Source organism: Pelophylax lessonae (assembly GCF_965119305.1).
Source record: "Pelophylax lessonae genome assembly, chromosome: 12".
In the NCBI taxonomy this organism is placed as follows: Eukaryota; Metazoa; Chordata; class Amphibia; order Anura; family Ranidae; genus Pelophylax; species Pelophylax lessonae.
The window spans coordinates 181578339-181605372 of NC_138779.1; the positions used below are offsets into that span (position 1 = coordinate 181578339).

Sequence of the window (27034 nt, forward strand, 5' to 3'; positions counted from 1 at the left end):
GTCTTTTGTCCAGTGGTGTTTGTTGGTTGGAATGTGCCTAGACTGCACACGAATTTTCTCGCCCAACAAAATTCTACTTCAGAAGTGATGTCATGTGTTGGATTGCTTTATTTGTGTTCTTTCTTCTCTGAGCATGCCCAGTCTTGCTTATTAGATTTTTCCCTGTCGAAATCTGTACTGACTGCACGAAAATCGGACGTGTTTTGACGGCGGACAAAAATTTTATAACCTGCACACCAGATTTTTTTCGGCTGAAAAGTCGGTTGTCGGAAGCATCATACTAACAAGCCGAAAATCGGCAGATCGGTCATCCGACGAAAATTCCCTGCCGATTTTCGACGCGTGTGTACGAGGCTTTAGAAAGTCCAGTATGCTCTGCAAAAAAAATTGTCAGCAACAGGAACCTGCCCTCAGTTTCTACTGTAAAAGCAGGAAGTTAGGGGAGAGACGCTGGTGTAGTGACATGAAGCCAGGTAAGTGATTAGTGACACAGTGGGGTAGGACAGCTAGTGGGACATTTTTTAACTTAACACAGAGAATGCATTGCTGTATTTCTTTTTTCAGGGCAATGCTGTGGTGTGAACTGACAACTTTGCAAATAAGGCATTTTGCCTTGTTTATGCATTTGGGCTCTGGACTACCACGTCTTGTATGAACAGGTCCTTAATAAGCATACTTAACACAAAATGAAGGGCTTTGGCAGACCTTCCCCAACAATAAGATCTGGATACAGTCCCGATCTTGCTGTAACCACAATCACATTACTCAGAGGCCTATAAATATATATATATAGAGAAAGAGATCGGTAATAAACTGAAAGACAGTTTCTTTTCTTTACCAACCCCACAGCCTTTGTCTTGGCATAAATATCCAGCCTTGCCCACTTCTCCCATTCTTTTAAGTGTAAATCCACCTGATGGGTATATTGGCCCAGTGCCTCTCTAAAGACAGGCCCTAGCTGTACCCTGCTTGTAAAGTCTTGATGTTTCTGGCAGACAACACTCTGCTAATTGCTCAGCTGCTTATGGTTCACCAATATGCCTGCAATTAGGGGACAGTTGGGTCACGCTTCTCACAAATTTTCTCACATTTTGAATGACAATTGCGCGATCATGCTACACTGTACCCATACAAAATTTGTATAATTTTTTTAACACGAATAGAGCTTTGTTTTGGTGGTATTTAATCACCGCTGGGTTTTTTATTTCTTACAAAAAAGGACAGAAAATTTTGAAAAAAAAAAGTTTTTCCTATTTTCTGTGAGTAAATTTTGAAAATAAATAATTTTTCTCCTTCGCTGATGTGCGCTGATGAGGCAGCACTGATGGGCACTGATGAGGTGGCACTAATGAGGAGGTACTAATATGCCGCACTGATGGGCACTGATAGGTGGCACTGATAGACGGCACTAATGAGCACTGAAAGGTGGAACTGATGGGCACTGAGAGGCGGCACTGACGGGTGGCACTGATGAGCACTGACGGGCGGCACTGATGGGCAGCACCATCAGTGCCCATAGTGCTGCCAGTCAGTGCCCATCAGTGCCTAGATGAGCAGGCACTGATGGGCACTGACTGGCAGCACTATGGGCACTGATGGTGGACACTGTGGGCATTGATGGTGGGCACTAATTGGCACTCTATTGCAATTTTCTGTAATCAGGGCACTGATGATCAGTGCCCTGATTACATGTCCTTGTCTCCCCTGTCTGTAAGGAGGAGCCGCTGATTGGCTCTCCTCGCCTCACACTCTGACAGTGTGAGGCGAGGAGAGACGAATAACAGCACTTCCTCGTTTACATGTGACCGGCTGTGATTGGACACATGGGTAAAAAATCATGTCATTGACTCTTTACCACGATCGGGGTCCTAGCAACAAGGCGCGGCCATGATCGCCGCTCTGCGCGCCCCCGCGGGCGCGCGAGAGAGGCTGTTCTGGTGCGCCATCATATGACGGCGTCCCAGAACAATAGGTGCACCAATCCACCGTCATTTGACGGCGGGTGGGTAGGATGTGGTTAAATTAGAACTAAAGGCAAAACTTTTATCTTGAACTGAGTAAAAAAAAACCCATCCATTTTTTGCCATCTGTGTCCCATTTGGGAAGATTTCCCTTCCTGTCCCATAGCCAAAATGGGAAGTAAGAAGAAATCCCTCTAAAGTGTGGGAGTCCCTGGTTGTCACCTAGGTCACCAGAACTAGTGTCCCCTTTGGATGTTTTCCTCTCTATTCCTGACATTTACTTTTAGTGAGAACGGTAAACAACAAATAGAGAGGATGAATCTCTCCAACAGGAACACAGACAGCAATAAAAACCTCATTTGAATTCGAAATCAAAGTGCCAGACTGAAATATTTGAGTCCACAATAAGGCATTATTTTAATATTACCAGGGCTTTTTTTTTCTGGTGGAACGTACCGGAACAGCATTCTGGCACCTCCGCCAGAGAATGAGAAGGAGCGAAGCGCACTCTATATTACTTATCACAGTGGTCGCAGAGTGAGCTGGCAGCCGCATAACCTGATACAGTTCAGTGAGCTCACATAGTTCTGGCTGAGCCTGAGAGAGCAGAGTGATATCATGTGCACTTCGCCTCTACTGCACAGTGGATGTTTGTTTTGGCACCAGCTGCAGTGTGTGAGGGTAGCCTGTCCTAAATAACTACTCTGGAGACAAGTTGTTAGACATTGCTTTTTTGGTAAATTGACAAAGTTGCTGGATGGGGCTGTGTCTGTCTGCTAATTCTGCTTGGATGTGGACCTGTGCTGTGGCTGTCTCTTTGCAAGATTGAGCTGTCTCTTTGCTATATGGGGATATCTCTTTGCTATATGGGGATGTCTCTTAGTTGGATTGGGCTATCTCTTTGCTGGATTAGGCTGGCTCTTTGCTATATGGGGATGTCTCTTAGTTGGATTGGGCTGTCTCTTTGCTGGATTGGGCTAGCTCTTTGCTATATGGGGATGTCTCTTAGTTGGATTGGGCTGTCTCTTTGCTGGATTAGGCTGGCTCTTTGCTATATGGGGATGTCTCTTAGTTGGATTGGGCTGTCTCTTTGCTGGATTAGGCTGGCTCTTTGCTATATGGGGATGTCTCTTAGTTGGATTGGGCTGTCTCTTTGCTGGATTAGGCTGGCTCTTTGCTATATGGGGATGTCTTGTCTCTTTGCTTGATTGTGCTTTATCTTTTCTGTACATACAGTATGGGGATGTGATGTCTTTTTTAATATATGGGGATGTCTCTTTGGATGGTGCCATCTCTTTGCTGCACTGGACGGTCTCTTTGCTAAATATATGGGGTTGTCTCTGCTGGATTGGGCTGTCCCTTTGCTGGATATATGGGGCTGCCTCCTTGCTGTATATCTGGGGGCTGTCTCTTTGCTGGGTATATGAGGGGATGTCTCTTTGTTGGATAATATGGGGGGGGCTGTCTCTTTACTGAATATATGGTGATGTCCCTATGCTGGATCGGGCCGTCTCTTGGCTGAAAATATGAGGCTGCCTTTGCTGGATATATGGGGGGCTGTCTATATTTGCAGGGTATATAGGGGGGGGGGTTCTATTGCTGCTGGAGGGATCTATTCTTTCTGTAGTAGGTCTATTACTGCTTTTACTGCAATAACAAACTGTAAGGGCTCATGCACATGGGTGCTAGGAGCTGTACAGTAGCGGTGAGCATATTATACATTGCTTTGTATTAACAAACTTCATACCAATTACTTGTATAGCCCCCCAAATTATACTTGGTTCCCTGTTCTCTAAAGGGGGCGGTTCTGTGAGTGTGTAGGGGGCGGAGACCTGCGTGACCTAGGGAAGGGGGGTGAATTACTACAGGAAATAAACATTGCCCCCTTCAACAGGGCTTGTGGGAATAGGAGATTGGTTTGTGCTGACTTTAGCAGTGATTATGCTCTGGATATGGTATCTTGTCCAAATAAGTAGCATTCAGCAGCTGGTTGGAGCATTGCTGTTTGGCCCCCGAAACGCATTGGCTCTTTTACTTAAGTAATATTTGGAGTATAACCTTACTTTGGACTCAAATATTTTGGTGTGACAATTCAGTTTCAAATTCAAATATTGTCTTCACATCCCGAGGTTGGGGTACTAGTTCCTCAGTGCACAGAAACTGCCCAAGTATTACTCAGATGCCCCAAGGGGACATTAGAAACAACACTGATGCATGAATGCCTGCTAATTGGGCAATTAACTACCAGTGCTATGGTGCTGCTTTAATGTCCATTGTTCAGGCAGGCAGTGGGGAACTGCAAATAGGAATGAGAGGTAGAATTGCATGCTTCAAAAGACGGGCTGAACAGAATTACAGATTCTGTTGTAGAAAAACTGTTCAGATGTATGGATTTAGCTATGAGGCTCAATCACTGCTTTAGAGAACTTTGCTCAGCATAATAGTTCCTAGTTAACTAATGGCGCTTTTCCACTGCATGGAACCGAACGGTTCGGCTCGCTTTTGTGCTTTTCCACTGCTGGTACAGCATGGTACGGTGTAGGAACGGTTCGGTATGGTACGGTACGGCGGCGCTTTTCCACTGCATGGAACCGAACGGTACGGCTCTCAAAAACAGTACCAACTCGATTGTGGTTCCAAGAGGTACCATACCCGGTACCATATCCCACAATCCTTTGCATGCAGTCACTACTAGCCACTGATTGGTCAGAGAATCCCACCCACCCCGTTGTTATCCCACCCACTTAACTTTAGTACTACTTTAGTGGAAAAGCAAACCGTACCGTACCGTACCGAACCGTTCCAACACCGTACCATGCGGTACCAGCAGTGGAAAACCAAACCGGGCCAAGCAGGGCCAAGTAGAGCCGAGCCGGTACCTGCAGTGGAAAAGTGCCATTAGGCTACATCTGCTGGTTTTCTCTTTCCTCCATCTGAGCTATACTTTACAAGTTAGCGTGTAAAGTGGATCTTCACCCAATAAAATAGTTTTTTTTGCACCTGGCTTCTTACCTCTCCCTCTCCCAAAACTACCGGTAGATTACATTTTTTAAGTGTCTCCTTTTCTTTGTGCTCCAGGGCGGCACTTCCTACTTTCTTGTCTAGGTGAAAATGACATTGCGCTCCCAGTGTGTCTTATGGTGCATGCGCGCTGCAAGATTCCACACATGAGCAAATGTGCTGCAGTCCCTCAGGACCTGGCAGGTATGCAGTGTATTCCATGCTTGGTCCTCGTGGGAATAGTTTAGCAATGCTTGACCCTCATCAATACATAACACACCTTCAGAGCCTTGGATGGTATAAGATATGCTGTACTTCACCTGTTTTCTTTATTATACTTAACATCTCCCCACCACCTTGCCTAACATGACAAACAACCAACCTCCTTCCAGTAAACATTAAGTTGATGGTCACAGCCTACCTAGTGAGCCCACATCAGTCATCGATCGGGACGGATTCCTGTCTAGCCAGGAACCTGCCCAAATACTAACCCTTCATAGACACCTATAAAGAGGACCTGTCAATATTTTACAGTCCAAAGTATAAAAAAAATGAATGAAAGAAAAAGAAAAGCACACAGGTTTTAAATTTGATAGTAAAAAACAGTCTTGGTATAGTGAACAAGGTGCCTCTAAGTGCAGTATATCACATTTATTGCAGGATAAAAGGTTAAAAACACTTACACAAAGTAAGCCATAAAGAGTTAAATGAGGCGCTGGAGTGAGTCCGTAGTGATGTCCAGGATCAGAGGAGCTGATGCTCGGATGAACGGATGTCCGAAATGTTGCTTCCTGTGTGGGTGTTCAAGTAAGGCATGAAGGTTTCCTGCATTGATGCATCCCAATAATAGAGAAACATTTGAGTGATGGTGATATGTATTTATTGGATTTTAGCTTACTGGGCGCTATTTTACCTTTGATGTTGGGAGCTTTTCTGTATGAGACTCTAGGTTTTATAGATACACTGTTTTTCAAGTGGGGCTCCTGTTGTAAAATGGGCCAATGGTTCCGCATGATGTGTTCCATGTGTTTATGTTGATTGTGAAACATATGGCACTTTTCCACTGCAAGTACCGGCTCGTACCGGCTCAGCTCTACTCGGCCCTGCTTGGCCCGGTTTGCTTTTCCACTGCTGGTACCGCATGGTATAGTGTCAGAACGGTTCGGTACGGTACGGTATAGGTTTGCTTTTCCACTAAAGTAGTACTAAGTTAAGTGGGTGGGATAACAACGGGGTGGGATTCTCTGACCAATCAGTGGCTAGTAGTGACTGCATGCAAAGGATTGTGGGATATGGTACCAGTTTGGTACCTGTTGGAACCACAATCGAGTAGGTACTGTTTTTTCAGAACCGTACCGTTCGGTTCCATGCAGTGGAAAAGCAAACCTATACCGTACCGTACTGAACCGTTCCGACCCTATACCATGCGGTACCAGCAGTGGAAAAGCACAAAAGCGTGCCGAACCGGTACGGTTCCATGCAGTGGAAAAGCGCCAATAGTGTTGATGCGGATAGTGTTTGCCTGATTGTTGGCTACAGTCTTCTGGGGATCAGAGGTGTCATACCCGGCATATGCCTCTTCTATCAAAGGGGCTGGATAATCGTTTTCTACAAATTTTTGTTTAAGGGATTGGCTTTGTGCCCGGTAATCTGTGAGTTTGGTACAGTTCCGTCGAAGCCTGCAAAATTGGCTCTTAAGTATATTTATTAGCCAGCGTGGATGATGGCAACTGTCATGATGCAAAAAGGAGTTCCCAGAGGTCAGTTTGTAGTAATTCTTAGCGTGGATCTGGCCATTGTCATGGTACAGATCTAAATCCAGAAATGCCAAGTGTTCCATCTGGCCCCTCCCAATCCCGGCCCCATTTGTCCATATATACCCATAGATCTTCAGCATGCGGAGGTCTGATAAAGGAGCTGCGCATGCTCCGAAACATGTAACCTGCCATCCACTTGCACTGGGTACCGGCTGCTTACGTCCCAGCATGGTTTCCGGAAATTTGTTCCCTGCTTAGTGTTCGCCCACACAGGAAGCTGTGTCTCGGACATCCGTTCACCCGAGCATCGGCTCCTCTGATCCTGTCCATCGCTACTGACTCACTCCAGCTCCTCATTTAATTCTTTATGGATTTTTTTTTTTTTTAACCTCTAATCCTGCAATAAATGTGCTATACTGCACTTAGAGGCGCCTTGTTTCTTTGAATCCTTCCATAGAGCTGCTTCTTCTCCCAAGTGCTGCCTGGGTGCAGATATCCCCGCACTATCCATCAAGATCCAGGTTCTCATCCCACGGAAGCGCCCATATACACCCCTTCTCATATGGTATAGTGAACAAACTGCATGCAACATACCCAGTTCCAAGCATTTGGCACAGTTAAAACAAACCTAGCATGACAGAAAGGGAATACAATAAGACACGTGGCCACTCACTAAAACTAGAGGAAAAACGGTTTAGCCTTAAAATACGTAAGGGTTTCTTCACTGTAAGAGCAGTAAGGATGTGGAATTCTCTTCCACAAGCAGTGGTATCAGCAGGGAGCATCAATAGTTTCAAAAAAACTAATAGATGGGCACCTTAAAGACCACAACATACAGGGGTATACAATGTACGGTTAACACCAAACACACACATCATAGGTTGAACTGGATGGACTGATGTCTTTTTTTGACCTCACTAACTATGTAACGATGTAACTATGTAAAAATACAAAGGCTTCCCAATGCTGACCTCCTATTTGTAATTGCTATTGCTTGTCATGTTGATCTCTTGGCTTTAAAGAGGTTGTAAACCCTTTTTTTCTTTTTCCTTTTTCCTTTTTACCCTGAAAGACAAACACATAATGAGCTAGTATGCATCGCATACTAGCTCATAATGAGCTAGTATGCATCGCATACTAGCTCATTATGAAATACTTACCTTAGAACGAGCCCCCGCCGTGCTGCCCGCTTACCTGTCTGACGGGCGACATGTCCAGTCGCCCGTCTTCCGGGATCGCGGCATCCGGCCATCTGATTGGCCGGAGCCGCGGTGACGTCACTCTCGCGCACGCGCGGGAGCCGCCGGTCACGGCACGGAGTTCTGAAGGAACGGCACGAGTGGCCATTCCTTCAGAGCGCATGCGCCAGTGACGTCACTGGATGCATCGAAGGTAAATATCTCCTAAACTGTACATGTTTAGGAGCTATTTACAGTACCTATAGGTAAGTCTTATCATAGGCTTACCTATAGGTACAACTTGCCGAGGAGGGTTTACTTCCTCTTTTATACTTTTTTGAATCACTGACCCAGAACTAAAAAGCAACAACTGAAGCTAAAGTAAATCCAATGGAGAAATACGGATTAATATCACCAGGCAGCTAGCATTTTTGGAGGGAGGTCAGTAATGGCAGCCCACATCATTCTCTTAAGATGAATCAAGAAGGATCAGGTTGGGGTTTAGTATCCCTTTCTCTTTAAAATCCATTCTACTCTACTTTAAATTCTACACAGGGAAACCTGGTGTCTCCCATTGACCGCATTGGGAAATTTCAACAACATTGCTGACCCCATCATTCTGCATAAATGTATACCTCTAAAACCAATACTAAGCCCAACACATTGACTATTGAGGTCAACATAGGAAAACGCATTGTAAGTTTATTTAACGAGATATAAATCTGCCATAGAGACCCAATCAGAATTCATCTCTCTGTGACACAGTTTCTACATTGACAAGTCCAGAGGTCTCACTCACTCGTTCTGCTTCCTTTGTTTCTTCTACGGTGGTTCTCTCTTCGAGTCACTTCAGTTGGTTTCAGCTCTGAAATTCCTGTTTCTTGTTAACACAGAACAAAGGTTACAAATTTAATAGACAATGCGGCTCTGTTATGTCATCCTGTAACAACATTGGCTATTATTGATCAAAGAGAAACAGACTTTTGTACTGTATAAGGCCTCGTGTACACTTGAGCTCAAAAATGTTTTACAGGCATTTGACATTTTTTTTCGTGCCTCTAAACGCCACTCCATGTTAGCTTATGTGTCCATACTGGCAGACAAAAAAAAAACATCACTTGTGCGTTCACGAGAGACATGGTATGGCTGAAAAAAAAAACACCAAAACGCGCCTAAGCTCTAGGCACGTTATTTTTATTTCAATGGCAAGAATATTCTGGACAATGAAAAAAAAAGGCCAAGAGCTTGATGTGCCTAATCGCGGGTTAGGCAGTTTTTTAAAGCTATTTTTCTCCAGCCAAGAGAAAAGCCTTTACAAAACCCCCCAGTGTGCATGAATGAGTGGGATCAGTTTCAATTTTTAGTTAAAAAAAAAAAAAAAAAAGATATAAATAAATGATTGTTTATGTAGTAGAAGCCTTGATTCTGTGTCTTGTTTGCAATCATATGTACATACAGGCAGCCTACCTAGTGACAGTGCTTCACTGCTACATAGAATGACTATGGATGAGATCTAACCAACATGAAGACAATAGATTCTCTAAGACTGTCCATAGATTGTCTATAGATTTGCACAGACACACCATCAAAGAACATAAAGAAGATAGTTTCTGCACACCTGTGGGACATCATTTTTCACAACCGGACCACACTATAGAAGACCTCAATGTTTTAGTTCTTAAAGGGAATTTCAGAACTATCCAGGAAAGGAAAACTTTTGAATTAAGAATGATACTTCTTTTTGACACAAAACATAACGGCTTAAACTTAGACATGGGTTTCCTTGCTCATTATCCTACAGTTTTACGACCCCCTCTGTGACTTTCCCTCCCACCTTCCCCCATCTTCAGCTCTCCCTCTGTCTTATCTTACTAAATATGCTAGTTTTATTACCATGCCAGTTCAATTTATGTTTGTTTGGTTTTCTCCTTTTTTTTTTTTTCCTTTGGCTTAGAGATTCTGTGTTTTTTTTACCATTCTGCTAACATTTTGTGAATCAGTACTGCTTGGACCTTGATGAAGGGGACATACCCCGAAAGCTTGTCCTGAAAAATTGTATGTTAGTGCAAATAAAGTATCACGGACAGTACTCAATTGTCTCCATAGATTATCTCAATAGTCTGTGTAGTATATTTCATTTGCACCTAGAATGCAAAGCTCCAGCTTCCTTTTATCATGCTTAATTTTCTATTCTTAGCTGCTATGTTAAAAAGTATTTTCACAGAGCTCAGTAGCTCAAGCTGCAATTTACACATACAACTGAATGAGTAATTGGAGTGACTGGTTTAACTGTTTCATAAAACCGTTTTATATTTAGGGCATGCCCTGAAAAATAACTATAAGCCCCCGTGCACACTGGACGTTTTTGGAGCTGCTGTTAGCAGCGTCAGACATTTTTTTTTGCAGCTGCAGAACGCCCGTCCATGTTATTCTATGGACTCATGCACACATAGAGCTTTTAGGAGCTCCAAGTGGCATAGGCGTTTTACAGCTCCAAAAAAAAAACAGGACCTGTGCGTTCTGGAGCTGCAGTGTCAAGCTGTAAAAACGTCTGACGCTGCTAAAGGCTGAATAACGTTGCTTAACGTGCGTTAAGCCACATTATACATTTTTTTTCTTCCATTCAAAACCAATGATTCCCTATGGGAGCCTATTGATTTGAATGGAAGGCGCACCGCAAGTCGGATCAGGATGATCCGACTTGCGCTGTGAGAATCTTGAGGGGGAAATCCACGCCAAAATGGGGAATAAACGGCGTGGGGTTCCCCCCCCCCCCAGGTTCCAAGCCAGGCCCTTCGGGTCTGGTATGGAATTTGAGGGTAGCCCCACGCCAGAAAAAACAGCATGGAGTCCCCCCCAAAATCCATACCGAACGCTTATCCGAGCATGCAGCCCGGCAGCCCAGGAAAGGGGAGGGGACGAGCGAGCAGCCCCACCTCCCCTGGACCATACCAGGCCACACGCCCTCAACATGGGGGGGGTGTGGGTGCTTTTGGGCAGGGAGGGCTCTGCATTCCCCCACCCCAAAGCACCTTGCCCCCATGTTGATGAGGACAAGGGCCTCATCCCCACAACCCTGGCCTGTGGTTGTGGGGGTCTGCGGGCAGGGGGCTCATCGGAATCTGGAAGCCCCCTTTAACAAGGGGTCCCCCCCAGGTCCCGGACCCCCTCCCTATGTGAATGGGTAGGGGTACATTGTACCCCTACCCATTCACCCCATAAAAGGCTGTGTATTTAAATAATGACAGGAGACGTTTTGAAAAGTTTATTAAAAAATCTTCATCCGCTCTGGTCTTCTCCTCTCTTCTGGTCTTCTCCTCTCCGCTCTTCTCCCCTCCGCACTTCTGCCAAACTTGACAAAGCTTTATACAGCGAAACATGTAGTTGTGGCAACCAGAAGCTCTTCAGAAGCATTTGCGATACTTCATCCGCCCAGCCTGGCCTCCGTGGATCCCCACGGCACCATTTCCGGCTACTTCCAGTGACGTCATCCAGGCGTCACTTCCGGTCTGCTCGTAGGACTCGGCTTTCAACTACGCATTGGCCCCGGTTCAGTGTAGCGGCTGCACACAGAACCGTGCGAGTCACTACCATCGGAAGATTCAGCCTTCCATCAGGGAGCATCTTTTTCTATCTGAGTCACCTGATGTCATTGCGAGTCCCATGATTACCACCAGGGATTCCTACGGCTCCCTAGGATATCCAGAGGCTCCAGAGTCCGGTTTGAAAGTATCTTCATTTAATATTTTTATTGTATGAGTTCATTAAACTTTTGAGGCTCATTACAAAGACCATTCTCTGAGGTCATATTTGTATTTTTCTATCACAAGAGCACACCTGAGCGCCATCCTTCTCTTCTGTTTAACTCTTCTTTTGCCTCCTCTGGTCTTCCTCCGGTCCTCCTCCGACGCTGTCCCCGGGAGGCCCGTTTTTTCCCCATTTTGGCGTGGAGTTCCCCCTCAAGATTCTCACAGTGCGCCTTCCATTCAAATCAATAGGCTCCCATAGGGAACCATTGATTTTGAATGGAGGCAGAAAAAACGCTGCTAAAAGCTACGTGGCCAAACGTGCAATAACGCAAATGGAAAAAGCATGTTTTTACAGCTGCTTTTTCCTGGCGTTAGAAGTGGCTCTGCAGCTCGTTTTTTCTGCCGCCCTGTGTGCATGAGGCCTAACAGTTGTTTGTGCTCCCAACTGAACCATAAAGCCATCAAATGGCTGGTGTCTTAACGAATCACCTGTGCATCACTAAGGCAACTGCAGGTCAAACAGAGGCTAAGATGGCAGCTTCCTTGCTTGTAAAGGATAGGAAGTTTTAGTCCTGCTTTAACTCTCACCATTTCCCTCCCTTATGCTCTTTTCATACATGGAGATTTAATCTTAAGGAGAGAGCCTGAAAGCAAACAGCTTCTGCTGTTCTCTCTTCTTTAGAGAGCCAATGATGCACTGTGTCATGGGTGTACCCTGCATTACATGCTACATGTTATACACTGTATAGATTAAAAAATACAAACCATAATAGCTATCCTTTGGGTGGGGTTACTAATCACATTTCCTGATGACCAGTAGATGGGGTGTTTACAACGATATGAAATACAATAACCATATAAAACCGCAAACAAGTAACAATATAAAAAGAAAGGCAAAACTACTTTTACGGTAAATGTTAAAACAATAACTAAAAGTATGCAATTACAAAAAATACACTTTAGTTTCCCTGTAACAGTATAGTTTTTAGCTGAAAGCTGTATTTTCATATATGAAGCTTAGGGATGAACAGAAAGAAAATGGTGGCAATGGAAAAGATAGAAATTGCTCCTGCGCTTGAGGGGTTCTCATGCAACTAGTTTCCTGGAGATACTAGTCAGCTGTTATGGTCGTCGTTTCAGCTGTGCTCCCACTCTCAACAGGTCGTGGAAACCCAAGTGAAGCCTAAAAAGAAAACCTACTAGGCTGGTGCGCCCACTGTATGTTTTCTTTTTAGAAAATGGTGGCATAATGGGCACCATAATAGCATTTGATCCTCTTCCAAGTCTTCCCCGTTATCTGTGGCCCTGGGGTATTCTTTCATCCTAGGCATGAATGCTGGTCGTACGGGCCCCTCTATAAGAATATATGGGGAAGCCGTTCTTGAGAGTGGAAACACAGCGCAGCTGTGCCTGTCTTTTTTTTAAATTCTATTTCATAATATTTTGTGTTGTTTATTATAAATAATAGCCACCTACAGTATTTAAAAGTATTGTGCAGATGGGAGGTCCTCTTATGGGGACATTAGGGGTCTACCACACCCCTGATGCAGCCCATGCACTAAGCCTATTGCCTCCCATGCGCTGAGCCTATTTGCTGCATGTGTTTTTTTGATCTGTGGATCTGTGACTCAAAAGTATTAAAGAAACTGCATCGTAGCACCACAAACTAAAAAGAATATGTATTTAATTTGTAATATTCAAAGCAAACTTCCCTATCCATCCATGCCTCCATGCTTAATTTCACTTTGAAAAACAGCCCCCTAGCATTTACGGCCATGGACATCTTGAATTGGGGAAAATGATAACTGTAGCATTTACTTCCTGGAATCCATCTGCCCTAAGCTCAGGCATGTATGCAGGAGAGTGTACTTAGCTGAAAAAAACCCTTCTCTTCTCCTCCCCTTCTGAAGACTTTCTGGGATGTATGACATTATTTGCCTAGGCAAGAAACCAGGAAGTAATCAAAGAAATGTAAAAAAAAAAAAAAGTTTAAAACAAGTGAATATGATATGTTTTCCTATCTATTTGCTAATGCTAACAGCATAAGGATTAAATAATCAGTGTTGATTGGTAGAGTGACGTTCCGCCTTAAGTATAGATAGAGCCTACAAATGGGATTTTCAGAAGCAGATCAGCAATGACGGCGTATGTGTTTTATACAATGAGGGTGTACTTTCAAATATCTTAGCAGCCCCCCCTATAACAAACCTCTGGCATCAGCAAAAGGGGAGCACATAGGGAGGATCAGAAGCAGGCAGAATAGGAAGGGGGATTGGTGTCGGAGAAGCAATTACAGGACTGATGCCCTGTGTCTGTGTCTCTCCCTGCAGCAGCTGAAAGCTGGCAGAAGGGGGAGAGACTGGCTTTCAGCTGGCTGCTGCAGAGAGCCGCACAGGGCTCGCCTGACTACACAGATTCCCCATGCTGTTGGGGCCCCCCTGTGTGCCTGGGCCCCGTACAGGAGGACTGGTGCCCCCCCCCCCCCCAATCAGCAGCCCTGGTTAGGGACCTCAGATTGTAAGTTCCTTGAGAGTAGGGACTGATGTGAATGTAAAATATGTACAGAATGTGAAGCACTGTGTACATTAATAGTGCTATATAAGTACCTGTAATAAGTAAATAAAATATCATCATCATCTCCATCTAGTGGCCATAATGTGTAATTTTCTGATTCCTACTACTGTGTATGAATAATATTAATCTAGTAAGACTATAGCCTAACAAGGTTCTATGCACACTAGCATTTTTTTTAAGCCAAACAACGCTGGACAAAAAACGCTGGTAATAACTTTTCGTGGTAGCGTTTTAGGAGTATTTTTGCAGTTCCTTTAAAAAAAAAAAAAAGCTCAATAAACACGATTAGTAGCGTTTAGTAGCGATTAGCAGCGTTTCTGCGCTTAAAACCCTTTCGGAAACTCTACAAAAACTATTTTTTTCTGCTCCTAGACACTTAGGCTCCATTCACACCTGAGTGTATCGATTTGCTGGCATTTGTTAAGCTTTTTTGCAGCGTTTTAAGGTGTTTTAGAAGTGTATTACAAGAGTTTCAGGCCCCGTTCACATAGGGGCGACGCTACTTCGCTCCGCGACCTCCGAGGTTGCGGTGCGAGCAGCGCGCCGCGACCTTGGAGCGGCCGCCACGGACTTCATAACATTGAAGTCTATGGCGGTCGCCTCCTGGTCGCCCCAAAGAAGCTCCGGACCCTTTTTCTAGGTCGGAGCGACTTGTGTCGCTCCTATTAGAACGGGTCCGCAGCTTCCCTATGGGAGGCGACCTGCGGCGACCTGTGAGGCGACCAGGTTGCCTCACAGGTCGCCCTAGTGTGAACCGGGACTTACAGCTTCAGGCATTTTTGTTTAGCCAATAGAAAACTAGGGATGGAGAGCTGCTGTTTGAACAGAAAACAAGGGACAAAATGCTTGTAAAACGCTCAAGTCAGACATTTCTATTGAAGTCTATGGGGCCAAAAACACTTGTAGCAGTGGCAGCTGGTTTATTGGGGGCGCAGGGGCACCGCCCCCCCCCATCCATGCGTCCGGCCCCTAATCTACATGCGGGGCGCCAAAAGCATGGAGTTCAATGGGGCTTTTTTTTGCCATGTGAAAGCCAGAGGCTCTAATAGGTTAAAAAAGAAAGGGTGGGCTTGGGGCCCAGTTGTGTGACAATAGCGAATGAAAATTCGCTATTGTCACATGGATCCTCCTCCTGGCCAATCAAGAAGCGGGTCGTGAGACCCGTTTCCCGATTGGCCGAAATTTGAAGCTATGCCATTGGGCATGGAGGAGGAGGGAGGAGAAGCTGAAGAAGCCGAAGTTGCCGCCGCCACCCTTGTCCAGATGTTGCGTCCAGGCAGGGTGAGTGAGCTGGGGGGTGTATGGGGGGGTCCTGCTGTGGTCCGGGGGGTGTATGGGGGGGTCCTGCTGTGGTCCGGGGGGGGTCCTTCTGTGGTCCGGGGGGGGTATGGGGGAGGTCCTGCTGTGGTCGGGGGGAGGGGTGTAGGGCGCGTGGCCTGGTGTGGTCCGGCGGGGGGGGGGTTGTATGTTGCCACCCGTCTGCCCCCCCCCGGCCCATGGAGCACCAGCCGCCACTGACTTGTAATCTTCCAAAAAGAAGCTCATGTACTTTTTCGAGCTTCAGGCATTTTGCTTTAGGCGACAGAAGGCTCAGATCTGAACAGGGGCCACTGAAATGAATGGGATTTGGTTTGTTGAGCGTTTTAACGCTACAAGCTTCAAGCAGAAAATCGCTCAGGTGTGAATGGGGCCTGAAGCCCAAAAAAACGCTAATAGCCTAGAGTAGTGTGCATGGACACATAGGATAACACTATTTCGCTTCTGGAAGCATAAATAAATGCTAATAACGAGTGCATGGGGCCTAAAAAGTTTTTTTTTTTTTTTTGCTCCCATTTACACAGAAAGAATATACATATAATTTAACAGGATGTATAGCTCTGTAATTTTTTTTTTTATAAATATACCCCATAGCATGTCCCTTCTGCAAAAAAAAAAAAAATAAAAAGCTCTCCTTGCAGGCTTTTTTTTTTTTCTTTTTTTTTTTGGGGGGGGGGGGGGTTGCTGGCAAAATTCCACTTTAAATGCCTATGCATGCAAGGGTTAAACTTCGTAATAAAATGCAGATAAAAGCCTGTGTGTATACATTAGTAATATCCAAACATACCCTTATGGTAAGGCGATGCCCTATTCTGCTCACCACAGACTGCAGTCTCAGGCTCGGCATCCTCTTGTAAAACCTGTTGGTCCAAATTCCTTCTGCGTGTTGTCACCGTGTCTAACAGGTCTGCGAGGAGGGGGAAACATTAACGGTAAACAGCGGGAGGAGTGCAGACATACAGTATATTGTTCCTATAGACGGGAACTGTGGTTGATACTGGACTGAAACCCTTTAAATATTTTCCCAGAGCAAGGGGAATTTTGTTAACCTCTTTATGACCAAGGCTCTGCTATTTTCTGCTCTGGAACTTACATCACAAAAAGTTTTTTTTTTTTTTTTTTAATTGAAAAAAAAAGCTAATTATATTCCAAGAAAATCAGGAAAAATTTTTAGTTTAATGCTGTATATTATTTGATAATAAAGCCGTATTAAACCCAAAAACAAACATTTATTTTATATATATATATATACCAATTCCTAAAGCGGTGTTCCAGCTGTAGAAAAGAAAATTAAAAGTCAGCAGCTACAAATACTGTAGCTGCTGACTTTTAACCGCTTTACAACCGCCTGCTGCAGTTATACTGCGGCAGGCAGCCGCTCCTGGGCAATATACGTTGGTCGTGTCCTGGGCTATACAATATATGTCGGTCGGTCCTGGGCTATACGTTGGTCGCGTGCAGGAGGCTAGGGGGCGAGCGCGCGCCGCCAGCGGCGCGCTCCCGCCCCCGCTCTTTAGCAGGGAAGCCGATGCAGCGGGCAGGCAGCTCCGATTGCTGCCTGACACCCGCGATTATTCCCCGCTGAGTGAGAAGAACGGTCAGCTGTTGTAAGCCCAGCCAACCGTCCTTCTCCCTGGAATGATTATAGAGCCCATGTGATCCTTCTATATAGGATCACATGTCTCTATGGTCATTTCACAAGCCACACCCCCCCCCCCCCCACAGTTAGAATCACTCCCATAGGCTCACATTTAACCCCTTGATCACTCACACTGTTAACCCCTTCTCTGCCAGTATCATTATTACAGTAACAGTGCATATTTTTAGCACTGATTACTGTAGTAATGTCACCGGTCCCCCCAAAAGTGTCAAAAATGTCAGTCAGGGGTTCGATCTGTCTGCCTCAATGTCGCAGTCCCTCAAAAAATACTAGTAAAATAAAACAATAAAAGTTACATAAATCTTTCCCGTAGTTAGTAAACGCGATAACTTTTGCACAAACCGATCAAAATACGCTTATTGCGATTTTTTATTTTTACCAAAAATATGTAGCAGAAAACAAATTGGCCTAAAATGTTAAAAAAATTTTGATTTTTAAATTTTTTTGGGGAATGTTATATAGCAGAAAGTGAAAAACATTGCCCTTGCCCTGGCTGTAAGCAATAACCATAAAAATTAAAAGAAAAAAATGCTTGCAATATATCACTCTGTGTGTGTAAAGCATCTATATAAAATATGAGTTTCACTTTTTGAATTGAATTACTCAAATAAATAACTTTTTGATAATATTCTAATTCTATGAGATACACCTGTATAGCCTCCCTGTGACCCGTCAATCCATGGTAGATCACTTTTCAGAGGGTGGCAAGGGCTGCTGCACGTCTGGACATACCTTTAAAGCGGAATTTCACATTTTTACATTCTTTTTTTTTTTTTTGTGGGTGGGGGGGTAGCGGTTACCTGATTTGAAATCCTATTTTGTTACATGTTCAAGATCACACAGCATAGTTTAAAAAAAAAAATTGCTACTTAACCACTTGCCGACTGCCTAACGCCGATCTACGTCGGCAGTCAGCCCCTCACAGGCAAAGTGACGTAGGGCTACGTCACTAGCTTGTGAGGGTCTAGGGAGCGAGCGCGCGCCCCCGGAGGCGCGCTCCCGCTCCCGCGTGGTCACGGACCCCCCCGCGCGTGTGACCGGCGGACCCGATGTCCGCCGGTCACTCGGCGATCGGCGGGGGAGAGGGAGAATGTCAGGCAGCCTGTGTAAACAAGCTGCCTGTCATTCTCCTTGCTGTTAGGATACTGATCACTCGGATCTAGTATGTAGATCCGTTGATCAGTGTCCATACAGCTCAAGCCCCAGCCAATCACAGTAGAAAGCACGCCCCTAGGGATACACACAGCCCCTCCCTCCCAAATAAAGTTAACCCCTTCACTACCAGTGTATTTTTACAGTAACAGTGCATATATATAGCACTGATTACTGTAGAAATGTCATTTGTAACCCCAAAAGTGTCAAAAATGTCAGTCAAGGGTCCGATCTGTCCGCCCCAATGTCGCAGTACCGCAAAAAAAATCGCAGATCGCCGCCATTACACGTTAAAAAAAAAAACAACAAAAATGACAGAAATCTTTCCCTTTGTTAGTAAACGCGATAACTTTTGCGCAAACCAATCAAAATACGCTTTTTGCGATTTTTTTTACCAAACATAGGTAGCATAAAACAAATTGGCCGAAAAAGTAAAAAAATTTTGATTTTTAAATTTTTTTTGGGGGGAATTTCATATAAAAAATGTGAAAAATATTGCTATTTTTGCAAAATTGACGCTCTTTTTTTGTTTATAGCGCGTGATCAAAAAATCGCACAGGTGATCAAATACCACCAAAAGAAAGCTCTGTTTGTGGGAAAAAAAGGACGCCAAATTCGTTTAGGTACAGCATCGCACGACCGCGCAATTGTCCATTAAAGTCACGCAGTGCCGAATACCCCCTGGTCGGAATGGGGGTAAAATCTTCCGGGGCTTAAGTGGTTAACTTTTAGCTGCTATACCTCCACAGCCATCCAGCAATGCAGAAAGCAAGGAGATAGCTCCTTGGACAGCCAGCACTTTACTCCATCTCCAAGCACTTGCCAAGTCAAGGAATGGGAGGGAAAGGGGACATGTCAGCTAAAATGTTCCAGGGCAAATGTTTGGAAACTGGGAAAAGGGCCATTTGTCAAAGCAGTAGTCTCTTTGGTAGCTGTGTTATCGGAGGCCCATGAATGGAGGAGGGGCGCCTGTCCGACCTCATAGCTAGCCCTAGACAGCACATAGGAAGATGGGACAAAGTACTACATGTGCTTTTAGGAAACAAAACACATTACTAAAAATAGGAGTGGGACTTTTTCTTTAACTGCAGATTTATCTTAGCATTTTGCTAAACCATTGCGTAATGCTTGGACCTGGAAAAGGGGGCTATACCCACCAAAAGCTTGTAAAAAAAAAAAACTGTTATTGCAATTTGCAAATAAAAATGTAATAGCATTAGATAACTTAGAGCACCACTCCAAGCGCCAATGGTTCTACTACAGTGATCTGCTAAATCCAGGTGTCGGCATCCGTAGTGCTCATCCAAGCCCAGTATGTAATGTTTAATGTAGAGGCACAGTACTCCTAACAGCCTATGTACTATGTAAAAACAGAAAACAGCCTCAGCCTAGGCTCCTCCCAGGCAAACCCTGTGTTTCGCCCCAGGCACGGGGCTTAGTCATAGAGGTGGTTTCTGCCCTAACATGGGCTTTTTTTTTAATTAGATGATTTGTTTTGTATGTTTTTGCCTTGTTGTAAATTGTAAAAACGTATTTTTCTTTCAATAAAAATATGATAACAAAAAAACACATAGGCTGTCAGAAGTTTGCTGTCTCTAACAGTGTACTATGTAAAGACAGAAAGCAGCCTCAGCCTAGGCTCCTCCCAGGCCAACCCTGCGTTTCGCCCCAGGCACGGGGCTTAGTCATAGAGGTGGTTTCTGCCCTAACATGGGCTTTTTTTTTATTAGATTATTTGTTTTGTATGTTTTTGCCTTGTAAATTGTAAAAACGTATTTTTCTCTCAATAAAAATATGATAAAAAAAAAACACATGGGCTGTCAGGAGTTTGGTGTCTCTATATTGAATAAATAAAAACATGTCACGGAAAGTACGCAACGGTGTTGTTACTTCATAAGCAAAGCGCAGGTTTACTTTAAGGGGAATCCTGATACCCATTACACCAAATAGGAACTGCGATTGCTATTTTATCTTACTGGTACTTATCAAGCCTACTGTATCTCAATGTCAAGCAAGCTAGTAAATGTATTTGTCATCTGCACACTCGCCTGTGAACTGAGGTTTTGTCTCATCAATGATTGTGTTGTCAGTCACGCTCCAGATCTCTGAATCCTTTGAGGAACATTCAGGAGAGGTGAGGAAAGCCAAAAATGGTAAATCTGCATCGCTTGCTTCAAAGCTGTACTCTGACTGCTCCCAAGAGTTTGGATTAGGGTAATATTCTAAAAGAGGGAAAAATCATATTATTATGGGGAGCAGGGTACATTTTTGTCACGTCTGCTTGGCAGCTCTGGAATCCTGGATTAAAAGACACAGTATATTGAATATTGGCACCGTTGTGTTTGGAAATGGAGTACAAGCTCTGAATTTTTTGTCAAACATATTTTCAGTACCTAAAAATTATGCAGGTAATTTTTCTCATCTGTACATCTTTGCCATTCATCAAAAATATGGAATACTTGATACTTAGGCACATGTCATTTACACCTCTGTAGTAAGTAATCAAGTTAATTGTCCATTTGTCCACTTGTTCCTAACCCAGGGGTCGCCAAACTTTCTAAACAAAGGCTGGGCTAGATTACTGTCCTTCAGACTTTAGGGCGGTGGATTGTGGCCAGTGGAAGTAGAAAACTTGTTAGCATCAGTGGGAGTAAAAAAAAGCCTTAGGTCTGGTGGTCAGTGGAAATAAAAAAATGATATAGCACCTGTAGTCAGCAGGAGGAGGAATAGTGCCCCTTCAATGGTGTCAGTGGTTGGAATAGCGCCCCCTCATTGGTGTCAGTGGGAGGAATAGTGCCCCATCATTGATGTAAGTGGGTGGAATACTAGTGCCCCATCATTGGTATCAGTGGGGGGAATACTAGTGCCCCATCATTGGTATCAGTGGGGGGAATACTAGTGCCCCATCATTGGTGTCAATAGAAGGTTTAGTGCCCCTTTGTTGGTATCAGTGGAAGTAATAGTGCCCTGTCATTGGTGTCAATGGAAGGTATAGTGCCCCATCGTTGGTATCAGTGGAAGGAATTATGCCCCATCATTGGTGTCAATAGAAGGTATAGTACCCCATCATAGGTATCAGTGGACGGAATAGTGCCACATTGTTGGTGTCAGTGGGAGGAATTATGCCAAACTCTTGGGGTCAGCGGAAGGAACGGTGCCCCATTGTTGATGTCAGTTGGAGGAAGAGTGCCTTGTATTAGTTCAAGGAAAAGTGCCCCAAATGCCAGATAAAGACAAGCTAATGATCTAACCTACAGTGGGGATCGAAAGTTTGGGCACCCCAGGTAAAAATTTGTATTAGTGTGCATAAAGAAGCCAAGGAAAGATGGAGAAATCTCCAAAAGGTATCAAATTACAGATTAGACATTCTTATAATATGTCAACAAAAGTTAGATTTTATTTCCATCATTGACACTTTCAAAATTACAGAAAACAAAAAAATGGTGTCTGCAAAAGTTTGGGCACCCTGCAGAATTTATAGCATGCACTGCCCCCTTTGCAAGGCTGAGACCTGCCAGTGTCATGGATTGTTCTCAATCATCATCTGGGAAGACCAGGTGATGTCAATCTCAAAGGTTTTAAATGCCCAGACTCATCTGACCTTGCCCTAACAATCAGCACCATGGGATCTTCTAAGCAGTTGTCTAGAAAACTGAAACTGAAAATAGTTGACGCTCACAAAGCTGGAGAAGATAGCAAAGCGTTTTCAGATGTCAATATCCTCTGTTCGAAATGTAATTAAGAAATGGCAGTCATCAGTAACAGTGGAAGTCCAAGAAAAATATCAGACAGAACAGCTCGCAGGATTGTGATAAAAACAATTCAAAACCCACGTTTGACTGCACGATCCCTCCAGAAAGATCTGGCAGACACTGGAGTTGTGGTACACTATTCCACTATAAAGAGATACTTGTACAAATATGGTCTTAATGGAAGAGTCATCGGAAGAAAACCTCTTCTACGTCCTCACCACAAAAATCAGCGTTTGAACTTTGCAAATCAACATATAGACAAGCCTGATGCGTTTTGGAAAGAAGTTCTGTGGACCGATGAGGTTAAAATTGAACTTTTTGGCCGGAATGAGCAAAGGTACGTTTGGAGAAGAAGGGGCACAGAATTTAATGAAAAGAACCTCTGTCCAACTGTTAAGCATGGGGGTGGATGAATCATGCTTTGGGGTTGTATTGCAGCCAGTGGCACAGGGAACATCTCACGAGTAGAAGGAAAAATGGATTCAATAAAATGTCAGCAAATTTTGGATGGTAACTTGATGCCATCTGTGAAAAAGCTGAAGTTAAAGAGAGAATGGCTTCTACAAATAGATAATGATCCTAAACACACCTCGAAATCCACTGGGGATTACATCAAGAGGCGTAAACTGAAGGTTTTGCCATCGCCTTCACAATCTCCTGACCTCAACCTAATTGAAAATCTATGGATAGACCTTAAAAGAGCAGTGCGTGACAGACAGCCCAGAGGTCTCAAAGAACTGGAAGACTTTTGTAAGGAAGAATGGGCAAAGATACCTCAAACAAGAATTGAAAGACTCTTGGCTGGCTACAAAAAGCGTTTACAAGCTGTGATACTTGCCAAAGGGGGCAGTACAAGATATTAACTCTGCAGGGTGCCCAAACTTTTGCAGATGCCATTTTTTTGTTTTCTGTTATTTTGAAAGTGTAAATGATGGAAATAAAATCTAACTTTTGTTGACATATTAAAAGAAAGTCTAATCTGTAATTTGATGCCTTTTGGAGATTTTTCCATCTTTCCTTGGCTTCTTTATGCACATTAATACAAATGTTTACCTGGGGTGCCCAAACTTTCGATCCCCACTGTATTCTAACCCTTACAATTTTTTTTAACATCAACCAATCGCCTAAATGTAATTTAACCTTTAAGCCTTACATTTATCCCCAAGCCTTAACTTAATCCTAACTATAATGCTTAACTTCAATGCAACCCCTAACTCTTAACATTAACCTAACCTCTACAATGTTCTCTGTAGAATTTGTGGCAACAGAAATTAGAAAAAAAAGTCCTATTTCCCTGCAATAATGCTGGAATCAGATAGGATGGTGTCTGGCAGATGTAAGGTGTGAATAGATGTAAGATGTCCAGCTGCTTTCAACCAGATCAGATCATGGCATATCCCATTCCCTGCAAACCTAAAGATAGAAATCTACTTTGGAAAAACCAGCTGAACATGATATAAAACCTTATCCATCACTACTACCAGCCAGCACTGGTAGTGTCTGCATTGGCCCTACTATGTCCTGTCCCACTGTATAAACATGAATTATCAAACATCTTTGTTTATGCCTAAAGCCACACTCAGACATCCTCAGACATTTGAATCATATCCACACAACCAGCCATCTTCTAAAGTCTTAGGTCTGCAATACAAAGTCAAGGATGGATGTATGGCAGCCTAAAGAAAAGGCTTGCTCTGCCTATGCAAAAACAAAAATAGTGCCTTGGTTAGGATAGGCACCTTTATTTTTTAACTATTATGAAGTTATATGTGGGTAAACTGACGAAAAATTACAAGACCACAGGACCATAACTACAGAAATATAGGGGTGTACACTCAAATTCTAGAGGCAAAAGTGGATTTTCCTGTTAATATTTTTATAAAGGGGCAGAATTGCCTCCACACTACCCTAAAGGGTTCTTCTGTTCTGGAGATTTTGTTCTCTTTACAGTGTGCGTGGTTTTCAGTGATGTCAGTACCTGACAATTAGAAAAATAATGGCCTATCCCCTGCCCCCCACCCAGAATCACTGGTTTATGGTCAGCAAAACCATACATATTACTCCCAAGTTTTGATTTAAACATTCTGTCCCCCCTACACCCGTTGATTTATGCCTGCCCTACTCCTACCCCAGTTGACTACCTAGCCTTAGTACCAAACAGGATCAGATGTCAATGTACACAAGATACCTCAAGACTAGGAATGCACATAGTTATCCCACTGTGTGTCAGTACATCTGGAAGAGGTGACTAGAAGAGTAGGGCATGCCATCATCTTATTCTGGTAGCAGTTGGCATCCAGTTGTCAGACACAGGGTGGGTAAACTGAACAAATTTCCAGAAGCAAAAGTGATCAAACTTCAGGTTTAATAACACTGAGGATCCAGGTGGATTACAATGGCAAAAATGGCTGCCAATCAAACATTCTGTATTTTGCAATACGTTACTGATGGTCAGAAGTCCATAACATGCCCTTTCTATATATTCCTAAAATGACTAACAATTCAGGCACTGCTGGGCTTTCTTATTGTAAAGCCTAGTATCCTGTGCTAAGTACAATGGAAATGTCCTGTATTGTATGGGAATGTGGTACTTAAACCCAGCAATATGATATCTGTGCCGCCCTATGCAGTCCCGCCACCCTAGACTATGACTTGTGTTGACCATACACTTTCCAGCTGGATTACAATGACAGAAAAGATGCCAGTCTTCCAGTCAATATATATATATCTATATATTATATATTAATATATATTTATATATATATATATATATATTGTGACAGGAAGTCAGGTAAATCTGTGGGTGTTGTCACAGACGGGAGATACATTTCTGCCTTGTTTAGACAATTCACCAATTACTATTAGGCAGGCCACAGACGATTCGAATTACGTACGATTCATCGTTCGATAAACGAAAGCGGCACTCGTGCACATCATCGAGTGTACCATCAATGTGAGCCGAAAATCGTAGGACAAAACACTATTTTTTGTGCCTTTTAACCACATCTCTACCGGACACACTCCCTACTGTTCTGTGTTTTGTTAGGCGAAATCATACAACTCCCCCACTAATGATACGAAATTCGGCCAATTTTCGCAAAAAAACCCAACATGTTGGATATGTGAATTTTTGCTGTCGTACGAAAATCGAACGTTTTACATACCACACTATTGATACGAAAATCGTTCGATAACACTGCCATTTACGATTTTCGAACGAAATTCGAATCGTCTATGGCCTGCCTTAGGTGTCTACTATTAGGTGTCGGCTGCGAGAGGTAGCCAGAAAGGTTTAGGATGTTGAAAAAGCTTCAGCTATTCAGAATGAGGCAATTAAGGCCTCCAGAGGATGACTACTGATTGCTGCATCCTGAGGCTTTGTGCGTTAAGGAGAGCAGTGAGCTGAGAGACTTCTGAAGGTGAGGGGGTCTTGACTTTTTCTGTGGGAAAAAGAAAACAAATAGACTATTGTTTTTTCTGCTGTATGACCAGCAGTGTCTGCCCAGCAGTAGGTTGGGACAGACACCATAGGTAGATTCCTGTGTTGTGAAGGTAGACGCCCCAAGTGGCCAGGGTTTATTTTATGTTTGTTTGATTTATGCTATTTTAATGCTTGCACTTGTTTCCAGCAAATTGGAAGAATAAACCCTAGACCGTTGTTTTCAACCACTCCTCGGCTGTCTCTCTGTGTAACAAACCCACCCAAGGGGTCACCCACACCCGCTACCGAGCTAACCCCTTACAATACATATATTATATTATAATATAATTATATATGCCAGTGTGATTAATGAAGTTCAAGAGTCAATGACATGCCTTCTCTATATATTCCCAGAAAGTCTACCACCCATGCATCCATGCACTGCTGGGCTTTCTTATTAGAAAGCCTAGTATCCTCTGCAAAGTGCAAAGGAAATATCCTGTATTTTGGGGGGAATGTGTTATTAGTAGCCAGCAACCCCTAAAGGCTTGCCTCCCTAGGCCATGACCTGTGCTGACTATGCAAAATAACTGTCATGATCATCTCCCACCCCCCGCCCCATTCCAGTGAAATGCATTCTTTGTACATTCCTTAGAAAACAGTGTTACTAGCCCTAGTGGATTCTTCAAAGTAATGGCAAAATCTTCCCAAAGGGTACATAGGCAGCACATAAAACCTCAAAGGACATCTAAAAATGGATAAAAAATGTTTTGGTCAGAATTCTATTTTAAACATCATTACCTGCTCATCCTCACCTGTTAACAATGGCTGGTTGGTGCTGCTGCCCAGTTCAGCTGTCAGATTGCTCAGGATGGCGAATGGCACAGTAGCAGTGTGGTACATCTTGCCAGATCTTCAGCAGACTTCCTCTGAATGCAGTCAAGTGCAAGCTCTGCAGGTCAGACAGGATGGGATCACTGGTGGAGGACCAAGTGATTAAGGTGTTGATGTTCATGGACAGCGTGGTAGGTGGCTGAATAATAAGAAAGCAGGACAGGGGAAAAGGCTTTTACCAGAAATAGTGGTAGAACAAGAATAAGCAGTTTCCCGTACATCAGAAACAATGAGACGAAGAATCTTACTGGTAATGTAGGTGGATTGTCTCTAACTGATCCTTATCCATTCACAATGAATTTCTTCCAAGAAGCCTCAGCATTTAATAGGCTTCTAATCGGGGTTTCTCTTGCTCAATGTTTTTCGGGTAGCGTTGCTTTACCAGAGTTTCAGTTGAATGTATCTGCATGGCTGGCTGCCAGATCTCAACCTGTTATTAACTGCAGGGCACTCCCTGCAAGTTTATCTGGGAAAACAAAGAGTTACTGTAAACTGACAGGCATACAGGACTCCTAATGATACCGCAACAGAAAAAATAATGACAGAAACAAGTATTATTGGAAGGGCTCAGGTCAGTATGATGATTTATAATCAGAAGGGGTCAAATCTTAAATGGTCA

The 27034-nt window shown here is 43.7% G+C and overlaps 1 protein-coding gene across 3 annotated transcripts in view; it reads right to left on the bottom strand.

Moving 5' to 3' along the window:
- The window catches only part of LOC309567714 (uncharacterized protein), a 34959-nt gene extending 8163 nt beyond the window's left edge, over positions 1–26796 (bottom strand). The window contains exons 1-5 of one of the 3 annotated variants that reach the window (XM_082273156.1): positions 26664–26796; positions 26337–26473; positions 20397–20570; positions 16357–16443; positions 8696–8776 (exon numbers count right to left, since the gene is read on the bottom strand). In XM_082273156.1, coding sequence (XP_082129282.1) covers positions 8696–8776; positions 16357–16443; positions 20397–20570; positions 26337–26424 — 430 coding nt within the window. In that variant the 5' untranslated portion in view covers positions 26425–26473; positions 26664–26796. Of the gene's footprint in view, positions 1–8695; positions 8777–16356; positions 16444–20396; positions 20571–26336 lie in introns of all 3 variants that reach the window. The other 2 variants (XM_082273157.1, XM_082273155.1) reach the window with 2 other exon arrangements.
- Positions 26797–27034: the final 238 nt, after the last annotated feature.